Source organism: Schistocerca serialis, chromosome 4 (assembly GCF_023864345.2).
Source record: "Schistocerca serialis cubense isolate TAMUIC-IGC-003099 chromosome 4, iqSchSeri2.2, whole genome shotgun sequence".
Classification (NCBI taxonomy): Eukaryota; Metazoa; Arthropoda; class Insecta; order Orthoptera; family Acrididae; genus Schistocerca; species Schistocerca serialis.
In genome coordinates this window covers 384,851,086-384,872,597 of record NC_064641.1, presented here as the reverse complement: position 1 = coordinate 384,872,597, position 21,512 = coordinate 384,851,086, and the positions used below count along the sequence as shown (strand labels likewise).

Here is a 21,512-nt window from a genome sequence, read left to right as displayed (position 1 = left end):
ATCTGTATGAGCTACTGAGAACCATGAAAGGCCCTGCGAAATCCAAATGGAGACATTCCCATGGAGCAGCTGCATTCGGCCATTAAAAATACTGGTGCAGGGTGCTGCCTTGGCATGTTTGGCATGTGTTGCATGCTGACATGAGGGAGGCAATGTCTTTATCCAAACCCTGCCAATAAAGGTGTCAGCGGGCCAGCTGTTTAGTGACGATGATGCCCCAATGGCCAGTGTGGAGGAGGTCGAGGGCACAGCGGCACAATGCGTGTGGTATGACCACCCAGGGAACGTCTGAATAACTGTACAAAAGGATGACACCACTGCAGCAAAAGAGACTGCTCCGATAATCCCAAAAATGCTGGACCTCTGCACTACGGACAATACAATGACTGGTCGGCCAACATGGAAGTCCCTGATGCCGCGGGACAACTGAGGTATCTGAGTAAGGATTGACACAATCGTGGCTTCCCCCACAAATCTGCCTGGCTTTTGTCTTCTCTGTCCTCTTTGTCCTCGCCAAACATATGGCTTAAGCCATCCACTACAATATTTTCCAAACTGTGGATACCGTTAACTTCGAATTTGAATGCCAAAATCTGCATTGCCCATCTTGCTATGCGACCAGTCCTCCTTGGCCTAGCTAACACCCAGCTAAGTTCCTGGTTGACAGTTTCGAGAATGAACTTCTGAATTTCTCCATACTGAAAAGCACTGCCAAGCTTCCAGTCCATAGATGGAGTACCGTATTTACTCGAATCTAAGCCGCACTTTTTTTCCGGTTTTTGTAATCCAAAAAACCGCCTGCGGCTTAGAATCGAGTGCAAAGTAAGCGGAAGTTCTGAAAAATGTTGGTAGGTGCCGCCACAACTAACTTCTGCCATCAAATATATGTAGCGCTACAACAGACATGTTTTGCAGGCACAAAGATAAATACTGGCGCCAAAACCTCTTCGTCAGTAAATAAATTTAAAAAAAAAGGTGGAAAACGAGCTATTTTCTCCGCTCCGAGTTTCGACCACTGCACTTTCATACATTATCCAACGAAGTAAATAGAAATTTCGTATTGTTCATCTTCTAGCAGCATTTCAATGTACTACAAAAATCCAAGTGGCAAGACTGTTTGGGATGTTTGTCAATATGGGAAACTTTACGTCCTGAATTTTTTCCTACCTGTGAAAAGAGATGGTTGCTACTAGGAACTTTTATGAATTGTGAATCACATGCAGTATTCTCTTCACCATAGGAATAATACGAATATAAACATTTTGCCATGTATTCTTTCGTGTTTGCTGCTGTCTCATTTAAATCCTGTCTGCCTACTAAACTACGAAACTAGAGCGAGAGCACAGCAAACACGGAAGAATACACAAATCATGTCATGTTTATATTCGTATTATTCTTATAGTGATACAGTCAGAAATGAAGCACGGTAATTGACTAGATTTTTAAATCTAAGATGACTAATTTCTGTGCAGAATATAATGTACTAAAGAGGCGTCTGCAAACATTTTCAAACGGAGAAAAATGTTCGCTAAACTCTCGTTCAGAGCATCTTCCATCATATGCAGTCTATTATTTGGTTCTTGTTGATCATTATCAAAGAAAGCAGCAGTGTAAGTAACCGCGCACAAGAGCAAGCCAAGCCGCAAGCGGCTACAGGCCGTAAACACTCATTATCAGAATGCGACAAACAATGCATGACACAGTACAGTAATGCATTATCAGCTTAGAGTGACGTAAACACATAACGGCACTTATCAGATCAAAGAAAAATAAGCAATCAATTCAAACCAGACGAAGCACGTGAAGAAGGAAGGGTACCCGTATAAATACGGACGGAGCGCCTGACGCATAGCAATGGCTACCTGGTAAAGCTTAACTGCTAAGCTTACGACTCGAACCAAACTACTGTAGCTGTATCGTCATTCATTCAACCTCAATTGTGTCTCATATCATAATGGACCAACTTAGTTTCGATTTGGAGGTGCGGCCTAAAACTTTTATCTCCCCTTGAATTTCGAGTTTCAAATTTCAGGTGCGGCTTAGAACCGGGAAAATTTTTTTCCTTGATTTCGAGTCTCATTTTTCAGGTGCGGCTTAGATTCGAGTGCGGCTTAGATTCGAGTAAATACGGTACCTCTTCTCCAGATCATTCAGCCTTCTTGAGACATAAGCCATCACTCTCCTTCCCCCTTCCTGTTTCGCCCCAACATCTAATGCCAATGTGCCAGTCTGCAGGATGAATTTGCTATTGAAATCCAGTAAAGCTAACACTGGTGCTGATTGTAAAGCCTCCTTTAATGCTCGAAATGAACTATCCTGTTATGGTCTGCACACAAACTTACATCCTTTCTTGCGCAACTCAGTAAGTGGAGATCATTTCGGCAAATCTGTTAATGAGTTTTCGGAACAAGTTTGTGATGCCTACGAACCTTGCCACCTCCTTAACATTCCATGGAGTAAGAAATTGTTGAATCGCCTCTATACTTTTGTTGTCAATGCAAATTCCCTCTCCCAATTCAATATACCCCAAAAATTCCATAGTCGCACTGACAAAAACTACATTACAGGAATTAACCATGAGCTCTGCCTCTCCCAGTCACCGAAACACCTCCCACAAATGCTAAATATGTTCATGCACCAGTTGACTGTATATTTCTGGATCATCCAAATAATGGTAAACAAACTTAAAGTTGATATCCGGAAACACAGCGTCTTTGAGCTGGGAGAGGACAGCTCCCCCCAAGTGGCCAGTCCAAAGGGGACCCAGTTGAACTCAAATGCAAGTCAGTCGTGAAGGCAGTTATGGTCTTTGAGCCATCTTCCAAGGGAATGTTATTGTATGCCTGATTCAAATCCAAGGTTGTAAAGAGCTTAGCCCCCTTGAACCACCCGAAACATGTATGCAAGTCTGGCAAAGGCACCAATCGTAAAATAACTTTCTTGTTAAGATCACGGTACTCCATAATCGGATGAAACTCACTGTTGGCATTATGGTACCAAAACTAATCAGGGCAGCATATGGTGACTTAGATGCACGTATCATCCTCTTGTCTAATATCCTGTCAACATGTTCCTTCTAACCGTTTCATTTTTTGGGGCAAAAACCAATATGGCACTTTCTTAACTGGGACCTGATCACTCAGCTTAATGTGATATGCAGTTTATCAGGTCTCTTCAGTCAACACGTCAGGGAATTCCTTACATACTGCCTTGATTGCCATCTTGAAGAAAACTATCAAGGTGATGCAGTAGGCCGGCCAATGAAGTTTGGGCTTCTCCTCCTTTCACTTCCAGAGTCTGAGTGTCACCAGTCATAGTGATTAATCCCCTTTTCTCATGCTGACAATACCCAAGCAGAAGTTGAGGATTAAAACTGCTTCCTTGCCCAGCCAGGGATAAGGCCTGTCTTAGCAATAAAATCGTCTCTCAATATGCATTCTGTTGCCAAGTTCTCAATCACTCTTATATTTATCTTCCACAAATAATCTCTCACCATGACCTTAACACGCAAAACCCCTTTCATGCCCAAACTTAATCTGTCCACCACCAAATAGCCTTCAGAATTAATTCCTAAACTTCCCCATCTACACACTGCCTCATGTTCTCAGAACCACTTCTCATTAATGTCCAGTATCAAACATCCCAAATCAAGTAATGTGCAAACCAGACCATTATTCACTGCAGTGACTTTCCTTCTCTGACAGAACTAATTAACTTCCCTTCACCTTGCAATAGTTGTCATAATTTATGTTCCCTCTTGTCCATGCCCATACACTCCCTTCTCACATGTCCCCGTCTGCCAACACATTATTTCGGAGACTCACCTTCCACCTTGCTGGTGTAATTGCCCATCACCTGGACTGCCTACTTCGGGAGCCTTCTTCACCGACGGTCCTCACAACTCCTGTCTCAGGTCCATGCTCTCCATTGGGTGTCCATGAGCTCCGCGGTCTGCACGTGCCTGATTGTTACTTCTAACTAATCATAAGTGACAGGAGTCCCACAAAATATTGCCCTCTGTCTAGTCTCTACATTCAAACCAACCAAAATCTGTCAGACCGTCTGTTCCTCAGTACACACTAACTCTTGGGCTGTCACACTTTTCTTTACTCGCTCTACATACTCTACTAGTGGCTTGAACATACCTTACTCATACCATTATTATTGGGCCCTCGGAGGAACTAACCTACAAATCCTTTCTCTTAGTTGTTTCCAAGTGCATGTTACTTCTAATGATCTCACTAGTTCAGCATGCACCCTTCCCGTAGCAGTAGTGCCCTGCCCAAGAACTTCGAGACATCCAAATCATCAAATTGCATATCCACTACTTGCCTCTGAAATTCTACAGAAAAATTAAAGAACTCAATTATACTATCAACCGAATCTAGTGACAAATTCCAATTGTCCTGCAACAAGATTTGCAATTTTGAAAACATGTCAAGGACAGTTGTCCTGCCCCTGCATCAGCAGCAGCTTGACTACATTCACGTGTCCTTTCCCCATAATTCGTAGTCTGGTCCTCCAACTATTCCTGAATACTCTTACTGCAGGTTATTAAAAATTGTCCCTGTGCCTTGTCCACACCTACCAGGTCATTCATCCCGTCTAAGTAATGGTTAAACCATGGTTGCAACCTACTCACTTGACTCTTGAGTGCAAACAATGTCACCCTGCATGAACTCCAACATTTCCTCGAAAGTGCCAACAATAGCGGCAGTGACCAGACTTACCTTTGTGGGGTCGGTAATCTGATGTACCAGTAAATGGCTGTTTTGGTGAACCTATTCAGTTAATTCCCACATGGTACCTTTTGGCTTGGGTTTACGCCTACGTAACTCATAGATCAGTTCGCTCCATCTCAAATAAGCCACTTCCCTGACTTCAGCAGGCATTCTGAAAAAATGCAACCTATGTAAGCAACTTAACTGAAACAAATCACTGTACAGCACACATGAGCAAGTTACCTACAACATATCACTGTACTCGATCGAACTTGCTCTGCTACCACTAATGAAGCACATTAATGGAAACATCGGATAGGAATACGAATGGAACATTCACCTGAGTTCAATGACATATGTCAAAATAAATTTTATTTCAAAAGTAAGCTACCATGTATACAAGCCACCAAAGAAATATAAGACCCTTCTCATACATGAAATCAGAAGTTGGGATTCCCTTCGTAATCTTAATAACACTTACTTCAATTTCTGCAAAATATTGATTGGAGCTCCATTGGCCATTTTATCAGTAATTACCTCCAAAAATTTACAAGGTAATAATATCAGGCCACACGCCTTAGAACAAAAATAACACGTAAATAAAATTATTGACCACTATGCTTTGTCCTGACCAGTACAGGGATTTATCATAACAGACCAGAAATGGTATCTGGAAACTTTAGTTATCATATTTTGACTTTAAACTGAACCAAAACAATACGTAAGGAACAAATACCTTCCAGTTACATTAAATTAACATTCTCCAAACATTCAGGAACGGCCGGGTGATAACGTTGGCTGAACAGATTGCAGCAGGGACACTGCATCATACAGAAGCAATCTTTACGTCCAGCTGGCGAGCTATACTCATGTCCAACATTCCATTATGTCATTTGCTCCTCCACAAGACTCCAGCACTCCACTGCATCCGCCATTCACTTCCTTCTGTTGCCACCACCAGGACTCTCTCTCCTCCTGATGTCCCATGACCCCACGAGATGTCGCCTCATGGCCGAGAAGCACGATCAACCAAGGCACCTAGTGCCAACCTAAACCCATAGTGGCGTACATGGCATAGCTGCAAGAGACAGAAGACACTTTGTTGGTGCTGCACATTTTAGTGATTTTGACTAAGGTAAACTCTCACTGCAGTGTTCTTCTTCAACACATCAGTGTAGAAGTGTGCACAGGAACAGCTAAGTGAAAAAATCTGTGTAATAAGTGTGTTTATTTATATAAGAAAGTCGACTTCGGAATTTTCCTTTGCATGAGATTGCATACTTTACTGTTTGCATCACTTCTGAATAAACTTTAATTGATTGTACCAATACCTGTTTGTATTGTGATATATTGTGAAATTTTGAACATTCACGAGGGCTGCGATAAACTCCTACTGTCATCGTCAATTATAGGCTTAAATGTAATTGTGCTCTTTCAAAATTTTTACAATGGTAGGCCTACTCTTGTTCAGAACAATTGTTCTCTAATATTATTGTACAATTATGTGAGAAATAGGTTATTTTTGAGAATTTTCAGACAGTTACAAAACTATATTTTCGTAATTTACCGATATGAGTGTTTTGCATAAGTATCTTATTTCCTAGCAAATCAGCGTTTGTGGTTCACAGTTCTGTTAAAGAAAACATTCTATCTTATTGTATGTCAACACAAATAAACATGTGTTTTAGAGAATTTTCAGAGGCCGCCATTGTCCTTTGTGAAATCTACAAGCAATTTGTAGTAAATTGGTGTTTGTTATTTAGTTAGAGTAGCAGATGTTCTAACTAACATTTTGTGTTATGTATAGTTTTCCCTTAAAGAGGAGTAGCCTTGTATATTATGTGCATTTGTTGTAAATTAACTTCATTTTCAAGTTTACTAACAACTGTAATTAATGTCAAAACGTTTTAGGAAACCACTAACTTTTACCACAGGTTTTTGTGTTGCCATAATAGAAATCTCATTTTGTGTATTTGCTTGAATTCGTATAGAGGATTAGCAACTTTTTAGCTCTACAAATTGAAAGACAATAAGTGGACTTACTTTAAAGTTGTTTGTTCACTGCCTTGTAATACGTTGCACTGACCAAAATGCAGCCCACTGTGAAGGCTGTTCTCAAACACAGGATGCGTTGGTTGACATTCATAAAGAGCAGAAAATCGCCTTGACTACTGTCAAACAATTGGCTGCTGCTGCAAGTCAGTGGGTTGCAAGAGCTCCTGAGAGTCGTGTACCTGTGGTACCTGTGCAGAGCTATCTCAAGTCTATCCTCATCTGTGGTTCCTGCTTCCTCTGCAGAAAGTACACTCTGCGAGTAGCAAGTCAATGCTAGATCTAGGTGTCCTGTGTCCTTTACAGGGTAGTCGGGGCCAGGGAGGACTCAGGGTATTGAACTGATCCCCCTAACCAAGAAGTTTGAGGTGCTGTCTTTCAGTGAAACCGAGGCAGTGGGACCAGCTTCACCTGTTTTTGGGGAACGTGTTTCATCCGGTGTCAAGAGAAGGAAAATTCCTAAGGGTAGGGCTCTATTAATCATCGGCAGTTCAAATATATGTCAAATGATGATACCTGTCAGGGAAATGGCAGCAAAGGATGGGAAAGGACAGCAGGTGCACTTAGCATGTATGCCTGGGAGCCTCATTCAACATGTTGAAGAGGCTATTCCAGCTGCCATTGAGGGAACAGTGTGCAACCAACTGCAGGTTATGGCAAACGTTGGAAAAAATGATGCCTGTCATCCGGGCTCTTAGGTCATATTTGGGTCATCCCAGTGACTGGCAGAGAAGTTTGAGAAGACCAGCCTTGTGCATGGAGTTTCAACAAAGCTGACAACTTGCGGCATTGTCCCCAGAACTGATCGTGGCCCTTAGGTTCTGTGTTGAGTGGGAGGACGGAACCAGAGACTGAATGTTTCAGTGGCAAGGTAGGCTGTGATTCATGTACTTGTGCCATAGGGTCAAGAACTGTAGGGTCCCCCTAAATGGGTGCACTACCCATCAGAGGCTGCTACTCAGGTAGCTGACTGTGTGTGGGGTGCACACAAGAGTTTTTTTTAGATTTGGTGACTCTCCAGCCAATTCAGATAACGATAGCTGAAGGAAACCCAGAAGTATCAATGTAAGATCGAAAGAGATGCCTCCCACAGGTGAGAGTATTAAAATTCTAATGTTAAACTGCTGAAGCATTCACAACAAAAAGCCTGAGTTCGAAGCACCAATGAAAAGTAGTGAAGATCAAATGATTTCTAGGTACAGAAAGCTCATTGAAATGTGAAATTTATAGCAGTGAGATTTTTGGGGAAAATTTAAGTGTATATTGAAAGGATAGGCAAGTGGGAAATGGACGTGGTGCATTTTTAGCAGTAGACAATAAACTCAAATCCACCAACATAGAAATTGAAGCTGCATGTGAGATTGTTTGGGCAAGACTCAGTACCAGGGGCGGGCATAGAATGATAATTGGATCCGTCTGTCACCCACCAGACAGCTAGTGATTCACCCAAAAGACTTAGAGAAAACCTCAGTTCATTTGTACATAAATTCCCCAGTCATACTGTAATTGTTGGTGGAGACTTCAGTCATCCAACAATTAACTGGGAAAATTACAGTTTTGTTAGTGGTGAGTGTGATAAGACATCCTGTGAAACATTACTGAATGCCTTCTCTGAAAACCATCTAGAACAGACAGTTCAGAAACATACGGGATCTAACGGCAACAAATACACTTGACTGCCTTAAGGATTTCCACATTGAAACTGGTATTAGTCACCATGATGCGGTTGTCGTAACAATGATTACCAATGTACAAAGGATGTCTAAAACAAGCAGAAAGACATATATGTTCAGTAAAGTAGATAAAAAAATCAGTTGCGACACAATTCAACAAGGAACTTGAAACTTTCAGCTTAGCACAGAAGCACGGAGAGAAACTGTAGCTCGTGGATGGATATGTATCCAGTAGAACAGTTCAGAATGGGAGGGAACCTCCTTGGTATACAGTCACTGTAAAGAAATTTCTAAAGAAGCAGAGAGTACTGCATAATAGGTGTTAAACAAAGTGTAGGGTTATAGAGAGAGAGAAATGTGAATGAAACACATTGGCTGTCAAGAGAGCGATGTGTGATGCCTTCAGTGATTACCATAGCAGAATGATATTTCACAAAACCCAAAGAAATTCTGGTCATAGATAAACGCTGTTAGTGGCACCTAAGTTACTGCCCAGTCCCTAATGAAAGAGACAGGAGCCAAAACTGAGGATAGCAAAGCAAAAGCTCATGTGCTTAACTCTGTTTTCAAATGTTCCTATACAAATTGAAACCCAGGAGAATTGCCCAGATTTAATCCTCGTACCACAGGAAAGATGAATGAAATAAGAATTTGTGTCAGCGGTGTTGTGAATCTGAGCAAAGCTCCAGGGCCCGATAGAATCCCTGTCAGATTCTATACTAAATTTGGGGCTGAGTTAGTCCCTCTTGTCACTGTAATCTGTCATAGATTCCTTGAACAAAAAATCATGCCCATTTCTTTGAAAAACGTACGGGTCACACATTTCTATAAGAAGGGTAGTAGAACTGATCTACAAAACTATCGTCCATTGTCCTTAACATTGATTTATTGTAGAATCTTAGAACTTATTCTGAGCTCAAATATACTGAAGTATCTTGAACAGAATTACCTCAGTGCCAACCTGGATGGATCCCAAAAACATTTATCATGTGAAACCCAACTCGCACTTTTCTCACTTCAGTAGATGCAGTACTTCTTGATTTCCAAAAAGAATTTGACTCAGTACCACCCCTATACTTATTGTGACAAGTACAATCATATGGGGTATCAAGTGAAATTTGTGATTGGATTGAGGACTTCGTGGTAGGGAGGACACAGCATGTTATCTGGAATAGTGAGTCATCGTCAGATGTACAAGTAACTTTTAGTCTGCCCCTCGGAAGTGTTCATGTCCATGTTCATATTGTGTATTAGTGACATTGGTGGCAATAGTAATAGTAACCTCAGACTTTTTGCAGATGATGCAGTTGTCTATAATGAAGTACTATCTGAAAGAACCTGCATAAATATTCAGTCAGATCTTGAAAAGATTTGAAAACAGTGTAAAGATTGGCAACTTGTTTTAAAAGTACGGAAATGTAAAACTATGTTCTTCACCTGGGAGTAACACTTTGTAGGGATGTGAAATAGAATGATCACAAATGCTCAATTGTGAGTAAAGCAGGTGGTAGTTAGTTAGCTACATGTTCCACGGATCACTTTGCACGATGTAATGATGTGGAATGAGTCATTTTAAATTAAAATTGCAAATTAATTTGTACATATGGTTACATAATGAACATTTCTAAGGGCTATTTTTATTTACCATCTAGTGGAGATGCTGAGTCGCAGATAGGTAAAACAAAAAGGTTTTCACACTTAAAGCTTTCAGCCAAAGGCCTTTGTCAACAATAGACGCACATACGCACACACACACTCATGCAAACATAACTCACACACATGACTGCACTCTCAGGCAACTGATACCACACTGCGAGCAGCAGCACCAGTGCGTGATGGGAGTGGTGACTGGTTTGTTGGAAAGGAGGAGGCTAGAGCGGGGAGGAGGAGAGATAGTATGGTGGGGATGGCGGACAGTGAAGTGCTGCAGGTTAGGTGGCAGGCAGAGGGGAGGTAGGGGGTAGTATCAGAAAAGGAGAGAAATAAATTTAAAAAAAAATAAATAAAAAAGGATTGGGTGTGGTGGTGGAATGACACCTGTGTAGTGTTGGAATGGGAGCAGAGAAGGGGCTGGATGGGTGAGGACAGCAGCTAACAAAGGTTGAGGCTAGGAGAGTTACAGGAACGTAGGCTGTATTGCAGGGGAAGTTTCCACCTGCACAATTCAGAAAAGCTAGTGTTGATGGGAAGGATCCATATGGCACAGGCTGTGAAGCAGTCATTGAAATGATATCCTTTTTGGCAGCATGTTCAGCAACAGGGTGGTCCACTTGTTTCTTGGCCACAGTTTGTCGGTGGCCATTCACGCGGACAGACAGCTTGTTGGTTGTCATGCCTACATAGAATGCAGCCAGTGGTTGCAGCTTAGCTTGTGGACCACATGACTGGTTTCACAGGTAGCCCTGCCTTTGATGGATAGGTGATGTTAGTGACCAGACTGGAATCGGTGGTGGTGGGAGAATGTATTAGAGAGGAATGAGCCATGAGGTAAGGGATTGGGTGCAGGGGTTGTGTAAGGAGGACGAGTATATTGTGTAGGTTTGGTGGACGGCGGAATACCACTGTGGGAGGGCTGGAAAGGATAGTGGGCAGGACATTTCTCATTTCAGGGTGCAGCGATAGGTAATCAAAACTGTGGTGAAGAATGTAATTCAGTTGCTCCAGTTCTGCGTGGTACTGAGTTACGAGGGGGAATGCTCCTCTGTGGCCGGATGGTGGGATTTTGGGAGGTGGTGGGAGACTGGAAAGATAAGGCACAGGAGATTTGTTTTTGTACAAGGTTGGGAGGATAATTATGGTCAGTGAAGGCTTCAGCGAGAGGGACTGCTCGTCACTGCAGATGCGACGACCACCGGTGGCTAGGCTCCACAGAAGTGACTTCTTGACGTGGAATGGGTGGCAGCTGTCAAAGTGGAGGTATTGCTACTCAGGCCCATCCCACAACCTCTCCCCAGAGTCCATTTCTCTACCCCTACCACTCCTGCACTCCTACCTTCTACATGCTTCCTAAAGTCCATAAACCTAACCACCCAAGATGCCCCATTCTGGTCGATTACTGTGCCCCCACTGACAGAATCTCTGCTCTCATAGACCAACACCTTCAACCTATTAACCGGAACCTACCTTCCTATATAAAAGATACCAACCATTTCCTCCACCGACTCTCCACAGTTCCTGTCCCTTTATCACACGGTGTTCTGCTCATCACTATTGATGCCACCTCCCTGTACACTAACATTCCTAATGCTCATGGCCTTACCGCTATTGAACACTACCTTTCCCAACACCCGGCTGTTTCAAAACCAACAACCTCCTTCCTAGTCACCATGACCAACTATATCCTCACCCACAATTACTTCTCCTTTGAAGGCAGGAAATAACTAGTAGTGTTGTGTGGTACTCTTTGCCATGAAGCATACAGCAGCTTGTGGAGTACGTATTCAGATGTAGATGTGTACAGATGTGATCAAAAGTATCCGGACACCCCCCAAAACATACTTTTTCATATTATACACATTGTGCTACCACCTACTGCCAGGTACTCCATATCAGTGACATGAGTAGTCATTAGACATCATGGGAGAGCAGAATGGGGCACTCCGTGGAACTCACGGACTTCTAATGTGGTCACGTGATTGGGTGTCACTTGTGTCATGTGTCTGTATGCGAGATTTCCACACTACTAAACATCCCTAATTCCACTGTTTTTGATGTGATAATGAAGTGGAAACGTGAAGGGATGCTTACTGCACAAAAGCTTACAGTCTGTCCTCTTCTGTTGACTGAGAGTGACCGCCGTCACTTGAAGAGGGTTGTGATGTGTAGTAGGCAAACATCTATCCAGACCATCACACAGGAATTCCAAACTGGATTTCATGGTCGAGTGGGTGCTAATAAGCCACACAGCATGCCAGTAAATACTAAATGATGCCTCACTTGGTGTAAGGAGCCTAAACATTGGACAATTGAACCATGGAAAAACATTGTGTGGAGTGACGAATCACGGTACACAATGTTGCGATCCGATGGCAGGGTGTGGGTATGGCAAATGCCCGGTGAATGTCATCTGCCTGCATGTGTAGTGCCAACAGTAAAATTCAGATATGGTGGTGGTATGGTGTGGTTGTGTTTTCCATGGAGGGGACTTGCATCCTTTGTTGTTTTGCATGGCACTATCACAGCACAGACTGAAGGATTTTACAAATCCGATATTAATGAAGTTTCAACTCTTGAAACTGCTTGTTTTCTGAATTAGATGCAACTCATTTTTCTAGCACAAATTACTTTAATTTCAAGAGTTATCCATTCCATATCATTGTTTTTGTTTATCCTTGGCATCCAGTGTGAGTTTGGATATCACTTCTCATTCATTTAATTTGAAAGTACTGATGAAGGGAGCATGGATTCATAAAATTTGTGCAGGTAAATTGTTACTTAACTTCTGTTCTTATATTTAAAAACCATTCCCAGTAGCAAGTTGCATGTCAAATACTATAGACAATTTGCAAGTGACCACTCATTCTGGCTGACAGGTTGTGATCATGCCCTTATGAAGAGTCAAGCATAAATTTCAGGACAGATGGGAGACCACATGTGTATGGTGATTGGTCAGCTTTATCTTGATGATGAATATTTCACCAGTGTTGCGCCTGAAGTGTGTGACACTGGTTGGATGTACAGAGCAGACATTACAGTTATGTCTTTCACTGTCTTTTGTTTAGATCCCAGACAATACATAAGTGTCATATTAGATTTGTAATTGTCTCCTGTAACATGGTGCTGTATCTCATTCTCTACTTCATTGCCACTGGACTTGAATTGCCTTCTCAACTTCCAAAACATTTTAAAATCTACTTACATTGTTCATACAAAAATGTATTAACTTTTCCCATTTTTTGTATAATTATAGTGTATCTATTAGTAAGTACAAAATTAAACCAATAGAATTATTACTTTCTTCTACTCACACTGTGTTGTGTGTATGGATTCAGCACAAACAGCCACATGACCTGTTTTGTTCTCTATTATTATCTTCATGTCCAGAGTGTATTGGCAGACTATTACGAAAAACTGCATTTCTCACTGAAAAAGAAATGCCTTACAAGTCAAATTAATGATTCCACCATGCTGAAATGCAATTTTTACCATCATTTTGCAAACTGCTGTTGGTTTTGAGAAGTGCACGTAGTTTGTATTTGAATACTAGAACCAGTATAGTATACTGACCTTTTCAGTCTAGGAGATTGTGGACAATAGACTGGCAAGTGAGTACAGAATTTCAGAATTGGATCCTGTATAGTATGTTAACTTGTTTTAGTGTAACTGCCCACCCCCCTCTCTCTGTTGTAATGTTTGTAATGGCAACATTCCCTTGTATACCAGTTACTTGATTACATAATTATGTTCCAGTGAGAGCCACGAACTGAAGACAGATCAAGTAGAGTGGGTCAAAGAAACCACAGACATGGTTTACAATCTCTTGGCAGAAACACCACCAGATGGTCCTTCATTTGTGAGGGCAGTGAAACATATACTTAAGGTATGTAGGTTTGTTTTTATTAAGAAAAGAATAATTTTAAAAATTTCAGGCTAAATAAAGTAAAAATAAAAGTCCCTTGTTTCAGGTGGCAGCAGTGTAATAAATGTAACCAAAAAATTATCTTAAACATTAGATTTCAGAACAAGAGATTTCATCATCTAGCAAAAGAAATGGAATTAGACAATTATGTATTATAATGTAGTTTTTTATTTTTCCCTTTCACCTGCATTTTCCGTTCTTTGTTTTTGTTCTTCTTCAGTTATTTCCTTCTTCGCCAACTCCATTTTTTTGCTTATTATTTCCATTATCTAAAACTGACCACTTACATCATTTAAACTATATTGGGCTCCTCTTTCTGTATCCTCACATAGAAACTGCCTTATCAGATTTTCTAATGTTGTCTGTTAGCAGGGTTCAATTGTTGGATTCCCTCTCATCCTGTCCCATTATTTATCCTGTGACATAGATTATTGGGTAACTTCTGTAAGTTTTTGGGTAATTCTGTTTCTTCTGCGTGTTTACTCTTTTTTTTCTAGATGAAGGGTCCAGTTATTTAATAAACTCTCCTTCTTGCCACCATTTTTGAATGCACATTATTCTGTTATAACATTCTAACAACAATTTTTTTTTGCTTCACTTGGTGTTTCGTTATTATGTGTTTCAATATGTGCTGACTAAATTTTCAGCAATGTGTGTGTGTGTGTGTGTGTGTGTGTGTGTGTGTGTGTGTGTGTGTGTGTGTGTGTGTGTGTGTGTGTGTGTGAGCGCGCGCGCGCGCACCCCCATGTGTGGTGTGAGAGAGAGAGAGAGAGAGAGAGGGAGTCATACTCAGATAAAATATAAAATACAGTAACCTTTATCTTTTAATTTTATTTACAGTTCCAATGTAGCAAATAGCTATGTTGCTGTGTATAAGTTAATAATTTAAATACAATCACAAAATTTAATGGTATCACATACAGTTGTGTGTATATATAACTTTACTTTGTACGACTGAATAATTTGCTACAATGGAACTGTAAATAAAACTAAAAGATCAGTGTTACTGTATGTTATCTGAGTATGATGAAATATGATAATCAAATGCAGAAGATAAACATTTCTATATCCTGTTCTTAGAAAGACTACAACTATGTCCATATATATATGAGCAAATCAGATACACAAAATATTGCACTGCATAAGGAAACTAGGGTAGCTGAAGACAAAAGCTGGATGGACAGGAAAGTAAGCAAACAGAAGAAAATCAAGCTTGCAATATATCCAAAAAGGAAAGTTTGCAATTATTGTGTGCTGCCGCTTTAGACTTATGGCAGTGAGACATGGACCTTTATTGAGTAAACAATTCAGAAATTGATAGTTATTCAGTGAACACTGGAGCATCGCATGTTGGGAATTGGTAGGAGAGACAGGGAACAAACAAATTAATCAGAGAATGGGCTGGTGTAGTAGATGTAATTATGACTATAATCAGGTGCAGCTCACTGTTCAGGGATTTGAGGCAGAGCTGCCCCAAAACAGATATTAACATGTATTTATCAGTAATGTAGTACAGGATTTAAATTGTCATGGCACATTTCAAACATTTCACACAGGAATGTTGGAAATGAGTGTTTTTGGGGATGTTTATATTGATTGATGTTTTTTTTGAATGGGGCCGGCCGCAGTGGTCTCGCGGTTCTAGGCGCGCAGTCCGGAACCGCGCGACTGCTACAGTCGCAGGTTCGAATCCTGCCTCGGGCATGGATTTGTGTGATGTCCTTAGGTTAGTTAGGTTTAAGTAGTTCTAAGTTCTAGGGGACTGATGACCACAGCTGTTAAGTCCCATAGTGCTCAGAGCCAATTTTTGAATGGGTAGTAGCTGATCTTAAGATTGCAGCTTGAAATGCCAATTACCTCTATGCAGTAGAGGCGTGGGGGCTTGAGACAATGAAAAATGTCATTTAGTATGATGCACTTCAAAGGAATTATGGGCAAAGTTTAAACTGATTATAATTTGTGCTCTAGAAAGTATATGTCGAGTATGTGAATTAAGGCCGGAAAAGAACCATCGTGGTTTAACAGCAAAATTTGGCAAATGCTGAGAAGCCAGAGATTTTTGTGCTCTCATATTAAAAAAGAATATGAAAAGGTTGATGGGCAAAAGATAGTAGAAATTTGTGTGACTGTTAAAAGGACAATGTGTGAAGTATGCAACAAGTTCCACCATACTGCCTTACTGAAGGACCTTGCCAACTACCCAAGAAAATTCTGGTCTTTTGTAAAATCAATTAGTGGGTCGAAGGCTTCTGTCTAGTCGCTCATCATCCAGTCTGGTGTGGCAATAGAAAACAGCAAAACGATAGCTGATGTTTCAAATTTCACATTTACAAAATCATTCCTGTAAGAGGATCGCATAGATATACCATTGTTTGCCCGTTGCACAGACTGCCATATGAAGAACATTTAAAAAGGCATCCCTGGCACTGAGAAGCAATGCAAATGGGAATTCCAGTAGCATAGACAATATTCTATTTGTGAAGCACTATTGAGAAAATTTAAAGAAGAGGCATTTGTAGTTGGTTGCAGAACAATTCAACTGCTGTCAACATACATTTCATGGAAGAAATGTGAAGACGGGATAGAGAAATTAGAGCTCATACAGAGGCATATAGCAGTCTTTTTCCCTTGCTCCATTTGTGACTGGAATAGGAAAGGAGATGTCTAGTAGAGGTACATGTACCCTCTGCCATACACCATAGGGTGAGTTGCGGAGTATGTATGTAGATGTAGATACTCTGCATTAAAAATCTCTCCAAGATGCATCTTTTAGTTTGATTTGTTGTGATAGGGTGTTACGAAATGTGACATCAGCAGATAAATATGCTACTTGTAGATCTTACCTTGGAGTTAGCTTTTTGTGTTGTTTAATAGTTGATTATGAAATGGGAAGGAGATGCAACAGTATGTATACTTCTTGCTAGAATGTGATATTGTGGCAAAATTTTAACTACCAGTAATTGACTGGAAGGGAAAGAGATGAAGTGGCATAAAGTTAGTTATCACCAGACTTTGCACCATCATCATCATTTAAATTCCAAACCTTCCCTTGTTGTTTCACTGAGTGGAGAGCATGTGGCACAGTTAATGGTGATCCGTCTTATGTGTCATTTACACTTAATAGATATAATTAGGACACAGGTGTCATACTATGTGAAGCAAGGTGCCATTGTGCACAAAGGAAAAAAAAACCTTTATAATTAGAAGGCTAAACTTACCCTCGTAGTTTTCCATCTGAAAATTCCATATGGCTTTTTATTAAGAGTTTTAATTCTCCGAAAACAGTTCTTGCATTATTTGGCACATGTGTGTTTGCTTCTGCATGTGCTACTTCTAACATTACACTAATAGTCTCATTCAACTTCTTCACATTCTATTAGACAATATTTTAATACACAGTATTCCCAGAATCTCCAAACTGTTACTTACAAGCCTGACATGATGTTTTTACACGACAGTCATAATGTGCCAATCTTCTCATATAGTATCACAAATTTCTTCCATTACTTATTGTAAGTTATGCATAAAAAAGTTGCAGACATTGTAAGTGACAATAACTGCAGCACATTTTACAGTTAATCACTGCTTAGGAAGCAATGGCAGAGTATAGTGTTATTGTACAATCCATGCCCAGAAACTAAGTTCTGACAGTGTTAACGGATGTCAACCCTGGAACATATATGCAGAAGAAATTAGAAAGAATTAGTAGTTTTCATCTGGTACTCTCTCAATACTGTGAATGTAGTTATTTAGGACAAACTCACAAGAGAGAGAAAAGTTTTTACACACTGTGCCATCAATTGCAAAGCATATTCTATGAAAAGTTTCTTTTTCAATCTGTAGCAGAGTCTGGCAGTACCCATTTGTATATAATATGACATGGAAGGAGTGAAAATCGTGAGTGAGAGAGTAACCGGATGATGATGTAGACTATTGAGTGAAATCTGACTCACTGTGCTGTGTCGCATGATGACTGTTTATGTCAAAACTGAATGAAAGTGGCTGACATGCCATTGAATTGAATACATTCTTCTAGTAGACATCCAACACAGTTGACAAATTGTCAGCCAGAAGCTCAGTTTTTTCAGAGTATACACAAGAGGTGCACTTAAGCACCGGACATCTGAACACAAAATAAAATTCCTCTGGGGCATTGACATTATATTGGTGATACCATTATGCAGTTGGCCATATTCTGTTGACAAATTGAGAATGCCACGTGTCAGTTGAGTGGTGAAGGAACTCATACAGTGTTGTGGATCATCCCGGTGGAGCAAGGTTGAATAAAAAAAGGTTGCAAGAAAAATCAGGTGCACTACCTTTAAGAATTGAGACATTTCCCTCATCACTTTTATATAATTGTAATACTGAAACACTGTGCTAAAAGCTTTGGTTGGCAACTGGAGACAGGCAATGTTGAAAGCACTGTGTTATTGGATAACAAGGCACAGTACTACACAGTTCAGTGGAGATAATATTGTTAGATGTAGTTTTAGGTTGTGAGTTCTTCAGTTCCCACAGTTCACCTATATGGTCCATTCTTTCTTCAAGTAAGAAAGTTTGTAGATCAACAGTGTTTTAATAGCAGTGAACTACAGGTAATTGTAAATCTAAAGTCTGCCCTGTAGTTGCTGGGCTTAAACGGGTTTCTTTTATGTTTTCTGCCTCTGACAGTTTGTTCAAGCTTACTTTGGCCGCATTTATCGCAAATCTGTTGTCCAACGCAAAGCGCCAAGCGACTGGAAAATAGCACAAGTGACTCTTGTGTATAAGAAGGGTAAAAGATATACTTAACATTGGTTTGCTGCAGAATTCTAGAGCATATTCTGAGTTTGAAAATCAGCATGGCTTTAGAAAGCATAACTCGTGTAAAACCCAGCTTGCTCTTTTCTCACATGATATACTGTGAACCAAGCATGAAGGGCAACAGGCAGATTCCATATTTCTAGATTTCTGAAAATCATTTGCCATGGTACTCCACTGTTGACTATTAACAAAGATACATGCATATGGAGTAGGCTGCTGGATATTGACGCTCTCTGACTACATAAGTAATGGAACCCAGTATGTTGTCCTTGATGGCGAGTGTTCAACGGAGACAGGGGTAACATCAGAAGTGCCCCAGGGAAGTGTGATAGGACTGTTGCTATTTTCTATATACATAAATGATCTGGCAGACAGGGTGGGCAGCAGTCTGCAGTTGTTCACTGATGGTGCTGTGGTGTACAGGAAGGTGTTGAAGATAAGTGACTGTAGGCCGATACAAGGTGACGTAGACAAAATTTTTAGTTGGTGAGATGAATGGCAGCTGGCTCTCAATGTAGAAAAATGTAAGTTACTGTGGATGAGTAGGAAAAACAAACCCTTAATGTATGGATACAGCATTAGTAGTGTCCTGCTTGACACAGTCACGTTGTTTAAATATTCTGAAGTGATCTGAAATGGAACGAGCATGTGAGAATTGTGTTAGGGAGGCAAATGGTTGACTTTGCTTTATTGGGAGAATTTTAGGAAAGTGCAGTTCATCTGGAAAGGAGATTGCTTATAAGACACTATTACAACCTATTCCTGAGTAGTGCTCGAGTGTTTGGGATCTACACCAGGTAAGATTGAAAGCAATTCAGCAATTCGAAGCAATTGAGAAGTGAGCTGCTAAATTTGTTACTGGCAGGTTCGATCAGCATGCAAGTGTTATGGATATGCTTTGGAAGCTCACTTGGAAATCCTTGGAGGGAAGAAGACATTAATTGTGAAGAACACTACTGAGAAAGTTTGGAGAACTGGCATTTGAAGCTGACTTCAGAATGATCCTACTGCTGCCAATATACATTTCGCATAGGGACCATGAAGATAAGATACGAGAAATTAGGTCTCATATATAGGCATACAGATAGTTATTTTTCCCTCCCTATACCTGTGAAGGAAACAGAAAGGAAATGACTAGTTGTGGTATAGGATACCCTCCACCATGCACTGTGCAGTGGCTTGCGGAGTATGTATGTAGATGTAGATATAGATGTAGCTGTTGATTATTATATCACTTGCCTCTAGCAAAAGGAAAAAAGAAATGTAACAGTATTATTATTCCTATACAAGTGTTATGTGGATTTCTAATGAAAATATCATAGTTATTCAAGAAAGGACGAGTTTCTGTGACATTTCTAAGGAAACTAGATGAGATTTACTTATTATTGGCATTTTGGTTGCCATGGTCGTCAGCCCAAAGACTGGATTGATGTAGCTCTCTGTGTTAATCTGTCCTGTGCACACCTCTTCATTTCTGCATAACCGCTGCAATCTACATCCATTTGAACTTCCTTACTGTATTTGAATATTAGTCTTCCTTTACAGTTTTCAACCCCCTCATTTCCCTCCATTGCCAAACTGACGATTCCTTGATGCTGCAAGGTATGCCCTACCAACCAATCTTCTCCTTTAGTTAAGTTGTGCCATGAACTTCTTTTCTTCCCTGTTTGATTCAGTACCTTCTCATTAGCTTTCAATCTATCTGTCTAATGTTCAGCATTTGTCTGTAACATACATTTCAAAAGCATCTATTCTTGTCTGAACTGTTTATCATCCACACTTCAGTTCCATATAAGGGTTCCAACAGTCCCATCCCCACAGTCCAGTCGACAAGAAAATATTACAATGATGTAATCAAAGCTTTCACATTTAATTGTCACAGCTATATGACAGGTAAATGTACAACTGTATGTGATAGGAAGCAACATTGTAGAATTTCATCGTAAGGAATGGTTTTCATCTTAAGTATTGGTTGTTACTGTAACAAAAAATCATTTTAATATTCATCTTAATTTTTCAAAGAATCTGTGCCACAACTTATTGTTTTAAATTTTTGGAAACTGGCTAAAGAGAGTTACTTTTAAATAGACACTGATTTCAGTAATGAGATTTCATTGCTTTTCATAGCTTTAGAATTATATATAAAAAAAATGGCATTCATGTTATGCATGATGTTCACAGTGACCAATTCAACAAATGAAACTCCACTTCATCTTACATGAAAGCAAGTCCAAGACCAACTTATCATACTTGAATACTGATCAAAGAGTATGTTGTATGAAAATCAAACAAAGATAGGACAAATCATCGGTGCTGAGCACCGGCGATATATTTTTAACTGCAAGCCTGAGTTAACATTCACAAAGAAAACAATATTCAGGACATAAACAAAATTTACAGTAATAGAATCATTATATATTTTTGAACATAAATTTGGAATCTAATTTTTGCAACTAAATAATGCAAAATGCTGAAATATCTGCCAGTTACTGATGAAAGAAACAACTGGCATTTTTAGGATAGTTGACATTCTTAGAAGTCAAAGATGAAAATGGATTTCAAAAATATGACAGAAAATATTGAAAAGAATGAAATTTCAACTGAAAGTTCCCAAACAATATTCTGATCCCAAAAGCTCCATTTTTGAACATCAGATTTGTAGTTTTTGAAAAAACATATTTG

The 21,512-nt window shown here is 40.1% G+C and overlaps 1 protein-coding gene across 1 annotated transcript in view; it reads left to right on the top strand.

Annotated features, from left to right (window-relative positions):
- The window catches only part of LOC126474880 (THO complex subunit 1), a 101,192-nt gene that overhangs the window by 33,625 nt on the left and 46,055 nt on the right, over positions 1-21,512 (top strand). The window contains exon 8 of the mRNA XM_050102371.1: positions 13,856-13,985. Coding sequence (XP_049958328.1) covers positions 13,856-13,985 — 130 coding nt within the window. The remainder of the gene's footprint in view (positions 1-13,855; positions 13,986-21,512) is intronic.